This window comes from Neomonachus schauinslandi, chromosome 14 (genome assembly GCF_002201575.2).
Source record: "Neomonachus schauinslandi chromosome 14, ASM220157v2, whole genome shotgun sequence".
Classification (NCBI taxonomy): domain Eukaryota; kingdom Metazoa; phylum Chordata; class Mammalia; order Carnivora; family Phocidae; genus Neomonachus; species Neomonachus schauinslandi.
The window spans coordinates 68347851-68360760 of record NC_058416.1 but is presented as its reverse complement, the minus strand read 5'-3'; the positions used below and the strand labels follow the sequence as shown (position 1 = coordinate 68360760).

At 45.4% G+C, this 12910-nt stretch overlaps 2 protein-coding genes across 2 annotated transcripts in view; one reads left to right on the top strand and one right to left on the bottom strand.

The window, feature by feature from the left end:
- The window catches only part of DEPDC5 (DEP domain containing 5, GATOR1 subcomplex subunit), a 125095-nt gene that overhangs the window by 84691 nt on the left and 27494 nt on the right, over positions 1 to 12910 (top strand). Inside the window, exons 32-33 of the mRNA XM_044921246.1 lie at positions 1067 to 1175; positions 4253 to 4318. Coding sequence (XP_044777181.1) covers positions 1067 to 1175; positions 4253 to 4318 — 175 coding nt within the window. The remainder of the gene's footprint in view (positions 1 to 1066; positions 1176 to 4252; positions 4319 to 12910) is intronic.
- Positions 12273 to 12731, bottom strand: LOC110592575 (ubiquitin-conjugating enzyme E2 N-like). The gene has a single exon (XM_021703619.1). The coding sequence runs from the start codon at positions 12729 to 12731 to the stop codon at positions 12273 to 12275; it is 459 nt and encodes a 152-aa protein (XP_021559294.1).

Genomic DNA, 12910 nt, shown 5'->3' with positions numbered 1-12910 from the left:
GACAGCTGAGCCAGCTGGACAATGTGCCCAGATACTGTGGCAGCAAGGCCACAGCAGAGGGATCTGGGCGGCACCTCACAGTGTCCACCACACGAAGTATATGTTGCAATAAGAATGAAGACTTAAGACTATATATAATGTGAGACTTCTGGAATCTACGAAATAAAAATTCAGTGATGTGTTGAAGCAGTCTAATTTGGGGGAGCATTTAAGTTACGATAGCCCATAGTTATTTTTAGTACAGATAAAAGGAAAATAAACATGGAAGTACGCTTTTATGTGCATCAGAACTGAGATGGGATAAGATGTCCTAAGAAACCATAGTTGTCTTGGGTTATGAGATAGTGCCTGTTAGATTTGTGTGGTTGGGGGGTGAGGCAGGGATATAAGGGCTTGCATTTGAAAAATTAGCATATAAGCCTTCAAAATGTATGGGGAATCAACACATTTCCCCATATAGTTAATGCACATGTTAATGCAACCCTAATTTTCAGAACGTGCTTCTGCTGGTATATTTAAGAAAAACTGAGAACAAGTCTTCCCAGCAGATTAAAAAAATGGTGTTCGTGGATGGAGTCACTCACACCATGTCACGTCACTTTTCAAAGTAATAGGTACTTTTTAAAAAAAAAGTAATAGTGCTTTTTAAATTGGGCTCTTTTGGGGCGCCTAGGTGGCTCGGTCGTTAAGCATCTGCCTTCGGCTCAGATCATGATCCCAGGGTCCTGGGATCGAGCCCTGCTTGGCGGGAAGCCTGCTTCTCCCTCTCCCACTCCCCCTGCTTGTGTTCCTTCTCTCGCTGTGTCTCTCTCTGTCAAATAAATAAATAAAATCTTTTTCAAAATAAATAAATAAATAAACTGGGCTCTTTTCTTCTTTACGTTGGAGGAAGGCTGATTGTTCAGGACAATGAATGCAATTAAGGGTATTTGTCGGGCCTGAAGGAGAAACAGCAGAAGTGTGTGTTTCAGAGGTGACAACAGAACTGCCTCATTTCATCTTGGCTGACATGGGCCCTTTACCAGGGGCCTTTCAGCAAGCTACAGACGTGTTTTTCATCTTTCAGGTGTCTAGGAGAACAGCAGGCAGCTGTGCTTGGTGCCAAGAGCTCCTCCCAGCCGGCTGAGAGCAGCAGTGTTGCCATGACTCCCACCTACGTGGACAGCCCACGAAAGGTAAAGGGGACCACTCCAGCACGGAGCTGCCTCGTGCTCTCAGGGACCTGATGTGGAGGGTCGTTCGAATCCAGGGATGAATGTGCTGAGGATTTGGATGAATTCTACCCTGAACCCTCTTAAGCATTATGATTTCTGTGGAAGCAGTTTCTGCTCGCAGTTGTAAGGAAGTTAACTGCTAGATAAATGCAGATACAACATAGTCGAGCTCAACTATATTGGTCAAGTCCCAAGATCTGGCTTGAGCTGTGAAATTGGCCATCTGGTTTTCCTTCAGCAACATCTTTGGCTCTCCCAGACAGGAGGTAGAAAGCTGGTGGGGCAGCTCCTATGAGAGCTCACTCTTTGATAAAGAAATTCCTATCAGTCTGCTTAAACTCCTGAGAAATATAGTCAAATGGAAGCATCTCCTGGGGGAAAAGATCAAAACGTAGGGCCTTGGGCCTCTGTATGGAATAGCAAGTACAGTAAAGGGGCCCAAAACTCCATAGGTCAGGCTTTTTCTATCCTTTAAAACCAATAAACTTGGCTCTGTCTACTCATTCAGGGAAATTCAGAATGTGAGATCATTCTGGTATGGGTGTCACGGTGAGCTGACTGTGCATTCTCTTACCTGGTCTCTATCACTAGAAGATGAAGGAGATTCAATAGATGTATTTTATTTTTCAAAACTGTGGCCAACTTGTATACTTGTAGATCTATCTATGGATTTGTTTATTTCACTTCCTTACCTTGAAATTTTTCTAGTCATTAAGTATTTTTCAAAAGCATGATTTTTAAAAAATACATAATATTTCATCATATGGATAGACCTTCATTTATATTTTTTGTTAAAAATGTAGATGGTTTTTGATTTTTAAAAAGAAGTTTTGGTAATTATTCCTTAAGTTTTTACAGTTATTCTGCATGGTATCACAATTATAAATAATACTGCAAACTACTTCCATGCACATAATTATTTGACCACCTCTCTTATTATTTCTTTGGGATAAATTTATCCCACAAGGATGGAGGGATTAAAATCCGAGAAAGAGGGACGCCTGGGTGGCTCAGTCGTTAAGTGTCTGCCTTCCGCTCAGGTCATGATCCCAGGGTCCTGGGATCGAGCCCCGTGTCGGGCTCCCTGCTTGGTGGGAAGCCTGCTTCTCCCTCTCCCACTCCCCCTGCTTGTGTTCCCTCTCTCGCTGTGTGTCTCTAGCTGTCAAATAAATAAAAATCTTAAAAAATAAATAAATAAAATAAAATCCGAGAAGGTGTATCAACTGAGACTATAAGCAGCTTATGTATTCTGTAGACCAGAGGTTGGCAAATCTAAATAAACATTTTAGGCTTTGTGAGCCAAGAGGCAAGATCAAGGCTATATGTAGGCACTTTTTTTTTTTTTTTTTAATGTTAGGTACTTCTATATCCATTTAAAATTTTAAAACCCACCCTTAGCTCACAGAGTATAATACACCGGTAGCCTGCAGGCTGTCGTTTGCTCACCCAGCTCTAGGAAGTGACTTTAGGTATAGTCCCAAGGATAGTCTCTGCATAAAGAATGATCTGTCCGGCAAGAAAGAATCTTTTCACATGTACATAAATCTCAGCAGCATTAGCCCCTCTGCTTCTGTATGTTGTAGCAGAGAAGGGACACAGATGAGAATGCATAGGCACCCTGCGTGCTGCCCACTAGCTGTTACCCATACTTACTGCCGTCTTTGAGGATGAGAACCAGTGTCTGGGACAGGCCTGAGAAGTAGGGAACTTATAGAACCACAAGCATTAAGGTTAAAATGCACCAATGGCCAAATATTAGATGGCCGTTTAGAACATTCTTCTCATTTTCCAGCTGAATGCTAAAATCCACCTGGATGGTTATCATTTGTGGCAGATGTAGATCCCCAGATGGTCAAAGGGAAGCGAAGATGTTTTGAGGTGGTCAAAGGGAAGGCCTCTAGGTGACACACTCAGAAATGCCAACAGTGTTTCCAGTTAGCATCTTGTGTTAGGGTGCGGAGAGTGGTCCCTGAAATTGCATCTCCATAGCCACGCGTGTCCATGGTTTGTTAGTTGAGTTCAAAGTGGTTGATGGGAAATGGCAGCAGTATTGATAAAATGGACCCCTGCATAGTTCAGTGATTCTACTTTGAGAATTGAAGAAAAGTTGTAAGAAAGCGGACCTTCAGACTTACCAAGTGCCATTTCCAAATTTCAGTGATAAAATTTAACTAAAAAGTAAAAATATTTGGAAGGGACAAGAGGACACTTCTTGACTTTAAGAAAGATGAAAGGAGGGGTCTTCGGGAAAGTCCTCTATGTCATTTTTGTTTCAAATACAGGGCAGCCTGGACCCCACAAGACTAGGGTTCGGAGGGGAAGGCCGCTTCAGAACTCTCCCACCTCCCCACCCCCACCCCATGAATGCATATGTTTCTGACACTATATATGTCTCAACTCCTTGGTTATTTTGTTACACAAACCAGTGGAGGAGAAGGTATTGCTGCTTCTGGATCCCAACTTTTCCTGCTGTTGAATCCTCTTCTCCCATCTGGCTGCCATGTTTATTAACTGAAAACCTCAAACCTCTGTATGTCTCCAAGAGGGCTGCTGGTCACCCAGCCAGGCGGGAGGCCAGGAAGCAACCCCTGAAGGCTTTCCCCCACCATCCCCACCAAGTAGCTCTGTGGCCTTTTCCTCTCCCTTGACATAGGTCTGAAGAAAGTTCAGAGCTATGTGGGAGGGTGCGACATCCAAGCCAGGCTCTGATGAGACCTGAGGGAGCTTGGACGCACCTTCTATCCCTGTGCTTGCTCCCACACAGATGGGACATTCTGCCCAGGAAGGTGTGAGTTCCCGCTAATGCTTTGCATTTGGATATGGTCCTTCTGGGTGGATCTCTCTCTCTCTCTCTGTTTCCCCTCCATTCCCCTCACGTGCCCTTGTTTCTCTCCTTCCCTCCTTGTTTTTATTTTTATTTTTTTCTTTCGCCACCCCACCCCCCCACCCCACCCCCGACGGCTCACCACGGGTCCACACTCACCCCTTCACTCCCTCGCATTCGCTGCTGCTGCTGCTTCCTCCTCCTCTGACTTCAGGACGGGGCCTTCTTTATGGAGTTTGTCCGCAGCCCGCGCACAGCATCGTCCGCCTTCTACCCACAGGTCAGTCAAACTCCTAGGGCTCTGCAGCCCGGGCATGCCTGTCCCATCAGCAGAGGCCTTCTGCTCGGCTCTGAACACATGGAAGTGGGCTGAAACTGAGTTTGAAGGGCAGCTGAAATTGAATTCGGTCTCAGAGGTGTGCAGTCCCTTCCGCGGGGTCGGCGGCGGCAAAGGGGGACGCAAATGGTTAATGCAGGAGAGCAGACGAGCACATCAGCATTGACGCTCGTGTGTCCCAAGTCTGCCTGTCTGTTCCGCGTGGTTGCCACTGAGTCTCTGCCACATCAGCAGCATCTTCCCTTTTAGATGTTTTGTCCATATAATATAAGCAACGTAACATATGCTTTCTTAAGAACTGAACACTTAACTTTTTTCCTCCAAGTACAACCTGATAAATTCATAGCAGTGTGGCAGGAAGTGGTGGAGAAACAGCAAACATTTATTAATAGGCATACGCTTCGTCATAGGCTAGTGGTGGATGAACCTGGGCAGCTCGCCTCGCCTCTGGACTTCCCTTAACTCATTTGTCAAATAAAGGGTTTAGACCAGACCTCCATAGGCCTTCCAAGACTAAACAGTCTTCAGTTGCTCTGTGCCAAACACGTAGTATTCTCTCATTTCATCCTCACTACATGGCCTGTGAGTTAATTTATCCTAAGTTGATACATGGAGAAATTGGAGGACAAAGAAGTTGTGCTTTACACAGTACAGGATAGAGCTGGGATTTAAATCCAGGACCAACAGGCTTGACTTGTGACCCCTGCTCTGTAATTGGCTTTAGTAATTACTGTTCTGACAGGTCCTAGGGGAAGAGAAACTGGACTCTCTGCCCTTTATCGAGGCCCCTAAGTATATGAAATCAACTTAGTTACAGAGATTTGAAAGAGTTGAGAGGGTTTATGGAGGAACAGGTGGACTAAGGAGGACAGGACTTGGGAGGTTCAAGGGCAAAGGTTAAGGGATCCCTATTTGGTGAAAGTCAGAAAGCCAACATTGAGTCCTTACTCTGTTGGCTACTTTGCAAAGGGCTTTGCACACACAGTCTTCGCAACAGTCTATGAGGTGTAGATGTTATCACGCCATTTTCCAGATAAAGAAACTGAGGTTTAATACATTATCTGGTCAAAGGCACACAAGTCGTGAGTGGCTGAGCCCCTGCACCATTTAGCACACTGTGCCTGGAGGGAAAGGGGGTAGTGAGCATTGGAGTCTTCCCTTTCTTAAGAGGTCGGATGGTGCTGTGCCTGTCTGTGCAGGTCTTCAGAGGTGTGTGCTTGCCTTTTCCCAGTGAGCTGTGTGACCCTGGCCAAATCCCGATTGGGATCTGAGTTCTAATCAAGAATCTCTGATCTCTGAGTGTGGGAGGCACGCTGCATTTTTGGTGTAAATCAAACTCAGGGTGGAGTTATTAACCTTTTACTTTCTAACAAGAGACTCTGGTGAAAAGTTTTGGACTTGGGTTAGAATTTAACATAAGAAAAATCAGCAGAGCCAGAAGAGAATTGTTTTATAAGTCCCGTAATAATGTAGCAGTCCCCACAGCTTCACATGGTGGAATTCCAGATGGAACAAAAATGACAAGTTCCCACAGTTGGAAATCACATATAAAAATGAGCTGTTGGGAGAGGCACGTGAATAAAGTTTATATGACCGACCAAGTGTGTTATTAAGCTTACACATAAATCAAAAAATTGTCTCTGCTCATATATAGTGAGGGATCCTCTGTACTGATACAAATGAAATTGTGCTTGATTTGTTTTTTTGTTTTATTTATTATTGTTGTGTTAAAATATACGTAACATGGAATTTGCTGTGTTTGTTTTCTAACACGGTGCGTGGAGAGGGGCACTGAAATCGGAGGGCTCCCTTCAGGTTTCGTCTTCAGCACTGTACCAGGGAGCTGCTTTAGGCATGTGAATTAACCTCCTGAACCTCAGTTTCCTCATTTGAAGGAAATAAAAATATCTTCTTTGTAGTGTAGTTTTGAGGATTAGAAAGAATATGCATTTCTCAATAGACTTCAAGGGAATGAAATCCTATAAAGCATTTTTCTGTGCACCAAGCAGTTAAGTAACAGGTCAAGGACAACTAGATAACTAGAAAAGCCCCACGTATTTGGAAACTAGGTAACACACTTCTAATAATGCCTGAGGCAGAAACAATATTGCATGGGATGTGGTGGCCAGATACTGGCTGGGATTAGGATAGGATTCCTACGGTGCCAGGTTTCTGTGTCCATTTCAGACAGCTGCTTATTAGAGCCTACTCCCCCATTCCTGCAGCCCCTGCTCTCCATCCTAATTCCCAGACCAGGAAGTACGAAGAGTGGGTCATGAGCTCCTTAAGAGAATGGTGCTACATGTTAAAAGACTGTCAATAGGGGCACCTGGGTGGCTCAGTTGGTTGGGCATCTGCCTTTGGCTCGGGTCATGATCCTGGGGTCCTGGGATCGAGCCCCACGTTGGGCTCTCTGCTCGGCAGGGAGCCTGCTTCTCCCTCTCCCTCTGCCTGCCACTCTCTCTTTCTCTGTCAAGTAAGTAGATTTAAAAAAAAAAAAAATTCTTAAAAAAAAAAAAAAAGACTGTCAGTGTGGAGGCTCTGGTGTCAGACTGGTTGTGAGCCTTTTGGCAGCTATACTAACCTCCCTGAACCTCAGGTTTCTCATCTGCAGAATGGGACTAATTGTGTTTTCTTTGTAGGATTGCTGTGAGAGGGAACTGAGATGAAGCATCTGTGTGGTTAGCTCAGACCCTGGCACGTAGTAAATTCCCCATACATGTATCTATGTGTGGGAGAGGGGAGGGAAGACAGGGGCTGGGGGTACCAGGTAGTGAACCAGCTTGATTGGGCCAGTCAGCTATTTTCCCTGAGTGTGTGCGTGTGTAAAAATGTGCTGGGCCTGGGTGACCTCTCCTATTATGCCTTTTATCTCTGAAATTCTGGCGTGACCCTGTTGGACCTCATAAAAGTAAGTCCTGCAGCTCTGACTGAGTCGCCAGGGTGTTGCCTGTGATTTTTGCCCTTCACAATAGCTCTCTGCTCAGAAGGGGTTCCTTGTGGCCAAGGGGGAGGAGGGCATCACCTAGACTCTGACACTGCTCACGGTAGGAAGTGCCTGTAAAATTAAAACAGACAGCTGTGCGCAGAGGGTTCCAGGGAACAGGGCCGTGCACCAGTCTTGGAAAATAGGTTCCTTGTGCCACCAGTTCATCATTCTAATGATAATGAACACGTCACTCTGTCTGATAACTGGAACAGAACGACACAGTTCTCTCTGTGCCCTGCTCTCTGGAAATCGATTTTTTTTTTTTAAAGATTTTATTTATTTATTTATTAGAGAACGAGCGAGAGAGAAACAGCATGAGAGGGGGGAGGGCCAGAGGGAGAAGCAGGCTCCCCGCCGAGCCGGGAGCCCGATGCGGGACTTGATCCCAGGACTCCGGGATCATGACCTGTGCCGAAGGCAGTCGCTCAATCGACTGAGCCACCCAGGCGCCCCTGGAAATCGATTTTTATCATCACAAACTTGACACAAGAATTTGGAGGGCATGAGAAGCCCTTGGTAATGAGATTTTCCTCAGAAGTCAGCCTGATATCTTTAGTCTGCAGTTCGGAGCCTGAAGGAATATCACAGTCAAGCGGAACAGGCTCCTGCCACCTGAGGCCTGAGCTGATGTTAGGTTCTCTTTCCTCCCCCCATCCCCTGACCCCCAGCCAGTTACTCTCACAAGCAGGCGTGGGTCTCAGGGGCTCAGTCCAGCAAGAACTCACCTGCTTCTCTCTTTCACTTCCATCACCACCGCCCCACCCCCAGTCCCTATGACCATTTCTCACCCTGGTCCTGAAGGAGCCTCCAGCATAGTCTCCTTGCTTCCATCCTGGCCCTTGGCAGTCTGTTTCCCAGCCTGCGTCCAGGGTTTACCTTTCCACGGTGTATTAGCTTGGACTGCTGTAACAGAACACCATAGACTAGGGGCTTAAGCAGCGCATTGGCTTCTTATAGTTCTGGAGGCTGAAAAGTCCAAGATCAAGGTGCTGATACATTCACTTCCTGTGAGGGCCCTCTTCTGGCTTGCAGAGGGCCACCTTTTCCTATGTCCTCAGATGGCAGACAGAGCGAGCTCTGGTCTCTCCTCTTATGATTAATCCCATCATGGCTTTACCCCCATGGCCCCATCTAAACCTAATCAGTTCCCAAAGGCCCCACACCCAAATATAATCACTTACGGATTAGGGCTTCAACATACGAATTTTGGGGGTACACATTCAGTCTATCTTTCCTTTAGGATAAAGGCCAAAATCCTTATGATGGCCTGGAAGGGCCTGCATGATCAAGGCCCTCCCTCCCTTTCCAGCCTCATCTTCTGTCATCCTCTTCCTCACTCTTGGACTCTAGTGACAGGAGCCTTTCTCCACACTGCTCTAGGCACCAGGTTTCCTGCCACAGTCCCTTGGCACACAGTATCTCCTCTGTGCCTGGTTAACTCCTAGCCATCTAGTCAAATCCTGCGTCTTAGATTCACATAGCTCCGGTGCACCTCCTTTCCGCTCTTCTCCCAGTTCTACCTCTGTGTTTGTATGACTGGGATTTGATTAGTGCCCAACTTCATGAGACCGTAAGCCTGTAAGCACCCATAGGGCGGCTGCCATGTCTGTGTTGCTCCCTGTTGATTCTTCAGCACCTAGCCTGGCATTTAGGAGTGGCTCAGTAAGTGCTGTCTTAGACATACTGATGGGGGAGATAGACACAAAAAATGTTTATTTAAACAATGGAACAAGAACAAAAAAAGTGGAACCCTTTTTTTTCCTGGTGGATAAATTACACCAAACCCTGAACTATCACCCAACAAACAGAACCATTCTGGCTTAAGTATGTGGGAGATTGGAGAAGGGTCCCAGCCCCCAGCAGGGGCGCCCTGTGATGGCCCCAGCAATGTACCGCAGGCCCCCAGGCTTTTGCAGAGTGCACTTTGAAGCCACGGCTGTTAGGGCTGCAGTTTTCTGCATGCTCGTGGGAGCCCTGGGAAGTCAGAGTCAGTGATCGAAAGTGGACTTTTTACCCTTTGATCTGTTTTCTCTCGTTGGAGACATGAGTGAACAAAAAGCTCATGTCCCCGGGGGCTCAGTTCCCCCCACCCCCGGAGGACCTTAGGGTCATATTAATCAACTGTTGCCCTCTTCTAAACCCTCCACCGTCAGTCAGGTTCTTATCAGAAATCTATGTGCAAGACTTTTGCCAGGAGCACAGTTTTACCTGCAGGACATTCATTTCATTCCCAGCTCCTGAAAACATGTTCAGCCTTGCTGTGCATTTTTAATTTTTGAAGTGGTTGGAAATATTTAAAAATCAGGAGGTTTCATACAGAAACCAGGTTTCTGTCTTGTATTATAAAATAAGCTAGACATGGGGCCTGGCTTCCTTCCCGGCAACAGTCACAGGGCCTTGGAGCAGCCCGTGGCCTTTCCTTTTCTTTTCCTTTTTTTAATAGCCAGTTGTGCCAATATAGATCTACGGTCCCTATACATATTTTTGTTTGCCACCTTTGCTCTAGAGCAGTGTTGTCCAATAGAACTTTCTGCCCTGATGGAAATGTTCTGTATCTGTGCTATCCAACACAGATGGCTAGTCACACATGACTAGTGAGCGTTTGACAAGAGGCTGGTGCAACTGAGGAACTGAATTTTACATTTTATTTTAATTAATTTATATTTGAATAGCCACATATAGCTAGTAGCTACTGTATTGCATGGAACAGGTCTAGACATTTAAAATGTAATCATCGAAGTACTTACTGAGACTCTAGAATGTCACATTTTTCCTACCCTTGTTTACTCTTTTTTCTCGCTTTTTCTATCATTGTTCACTGGATTTTCTCATGTATTTATTTTATCTTATTATATGTCTATTTATTGATAATCTCTTCCTTTTTTTTAGAGTGGTGCTGAGATATGAAAATATAAATAACCCCCACTCAGAATCAGAGGCTGGGATGGACATATAGAAGAGGGAGGCTGTACCTGTGAAGAAAATGTGGTTCAACTGAGATCAGAAATCCTGAGCTCCTCCTGGGCATAGAGCTGTCCTAATATGGACATTCCTTGTCTAATGTCTGTTTTTCCTTTCCCACTCCCAGATGGCAAGCTCCATGAGGGCAGGGGGGAGAGGTTTGATTGGAAGGATATTCTGTCCTTCCCTGATATTACAAACCTTGGGAAACCTGGCTATGGAGCTGGGAGTTATTCCCGAGCTTTCTGAATATGAGATTCTGTCACGGGTCCCTTTATAATGCCTCCAAATGCCCTAAAGGAGCCAGGTGAGGGGAAAGCCCATTTTGTCTCCGGGTAAGACATAGCAGTATGTTATGTCTACCCACCCTCAAGGTACAGTTAAGAGTGCTGGGCTGGCAGATCTGGCAGCTTCCTGGTGGCTGACGGTCCTCCAGCATAAGAAAGTGGGGCTCTGACAGGCACACAAGTTGGAGGGTCCTTGGGGGTGCCTGTTGTGGATGGTGCTAACCTCTAAGACATCCTGGTGGAGCTCCATCCCTCATCTTCTCCCATGGCTTTGGGCATGTGGGAAAGGGGAAGGAGACTGGGGATTGGTGTTGCTGATGAGGGTTTGTTTGTTTAGTTAACTAAATCCCTGATTTTATTTGGGTTTCACCAATTTTTCTATTAATGTCCTTTTTCTGTTCCAGCCTCCAATCCAGGGGTACCAAGTTGCATTTAGTTTTCATGTCTCCCCAGTGTCCTCTGGTCTGTGACAGTTTCTCAGTCTTTCCTTGTTTTTTAATGACGTAGAGAGTCTTGAGGAGCCCTGGCTAGATATCCTGCAGAATGCCTCTGATTCTGGGCTGGTTTGATGTTTTTCTCATGGTGGAGTTATAGGTTCTTGACAAGAATACCTCAGCGGTGAAGTATGCTTCTCATCACATCATACCAGGGGGTACATGGGATCCACACATCACTGGTCACAGGAACCTTCATCACTTAGTAATGTAGTATTTGTCAGCTGTCTCCATTATGACATAGTTACTATTTTTCCCTTTCTATACTCTGTTCTTTGGAAGCAAGTCCCTAACTGTAGCCTACTCAAAAGAGGACAGAGAGATTCAACTGCAGCTCCTGGAGGTGGAGGTGTCTACGCAAGTTACATGGAATCCCTCTGTAAGGAGGATTTGGGACAAGGTTCTTAAAATGGAGTTGCCTCTGGGGTGTCTGGCTGGCTCAGTTGGTGGAGCATGTGACTCTTTTTTTTTTTTTAGAATAACAAAAAATATTTTACTAAAACATAAGATTTACAGAAGTTTCCAGACAAGCCATACAAAATGGTCACAAGCTTTTTCTTGAAGGAAGGATTCTACACTTGACAGCAAAGTCACAATGTTATTAGTGAGGGCTGTGATGTTTGTTTAATGTTCCCATTTTGGTTCAAACAATCAAGCTTGTCCATCTACAGCGTCTAAATAAAGTTAGACTTGGCTAGAGAGCATATTCTAAAGAACTGGTTAGCTGCTTTTAACCAATGCAATTAGATCACCATAAAAAGGGGGAAAGGAGCCCATAAAATTAAAATAAAACTACCTCTCCCCCTCAAAAAAAGTAATAAAGAAAAACACCCACACCCCTGCAGCTAACCCTGACAACTACCTTCATTCACAGTGCTTTATACTCAAACCATGATGGGGGAAATGAATAAAAGCAGAGAAGGGCCACTGCTTTTAAACGTTTCACAACAATCCAGATGGTACTTCTAGCCTCTGCTCATGCTTTACAACAATGAATCAGGACAAGACATAGATTTGCTAATGTGCATTTAATCACCAAAGGACTGAAGATGTCTGGGCTTTTATTCTGTAATGTTTCTAAGACTGTGTCCATTAAATGTGAACAAAAAAGGAAGAAGTCTTGGCAGAACAGGAGAAGTGATGCACACTTGATGATCACATCGATTTTATATATTATTCATGGCATATAGCCTAGTCCATGCTCTAGCTGTTTCTATGGCTTGGGCTTCGTTGGTCTTCCACCTCTCCGCTACATCATTTGCTAATGGATCATCTGGATTGGGAGCACTTAACAAAGCCTGGATCGATAGCAGAACTGTGCGGATCTGCAGTGCTGGGGACCACTTATCTTTCAAAATATCTAAACATATTCTTCCCAACTTGTCTACATTAGGATGATAAATTTTGGTCATGAAACGTAATTTAGGGGCTGCCATCGGGTATTCTTCTGGTAGGAATAGTTCAAGCTTAAAAGTCCCTCCCTCAAAGGGGGAATCCTGGGGGCCAGCAATGACCACATGAAAATAACGGGCGTTGCTCTCATCTGGTTCTGCTTTAATGCCAGGAACTGGTTCTGCCAGCAAATGCTGGGTTTCCTTGATAATCCTGCGGGGCAGCCCAGCCATCTTGTCAGATCCCGAGTTCGGCCTCTGGTCTCGACTCCGGCTCCGCTCGCCTCATGCACCGGAGCATGTGACTCTTGATCTCCGGGTTGTGAGTTTGAGCCCGACTTTGGGTGTAGGGATTACTTTAAAATAATTTTTTTTTTTTTTTAATGGAGTTGCATCCAACACCAAGAACCTCC

Excerpts from the sequence above, each read along its gene's own strand:
- LOC110592575 (XM_021703619.1), bottom strand. The coding sequence starts at position 12,731 with ATGGCTGGGCTGCCCCGCAGGATTATCAAGGAAACCCAGCATTTGCTG.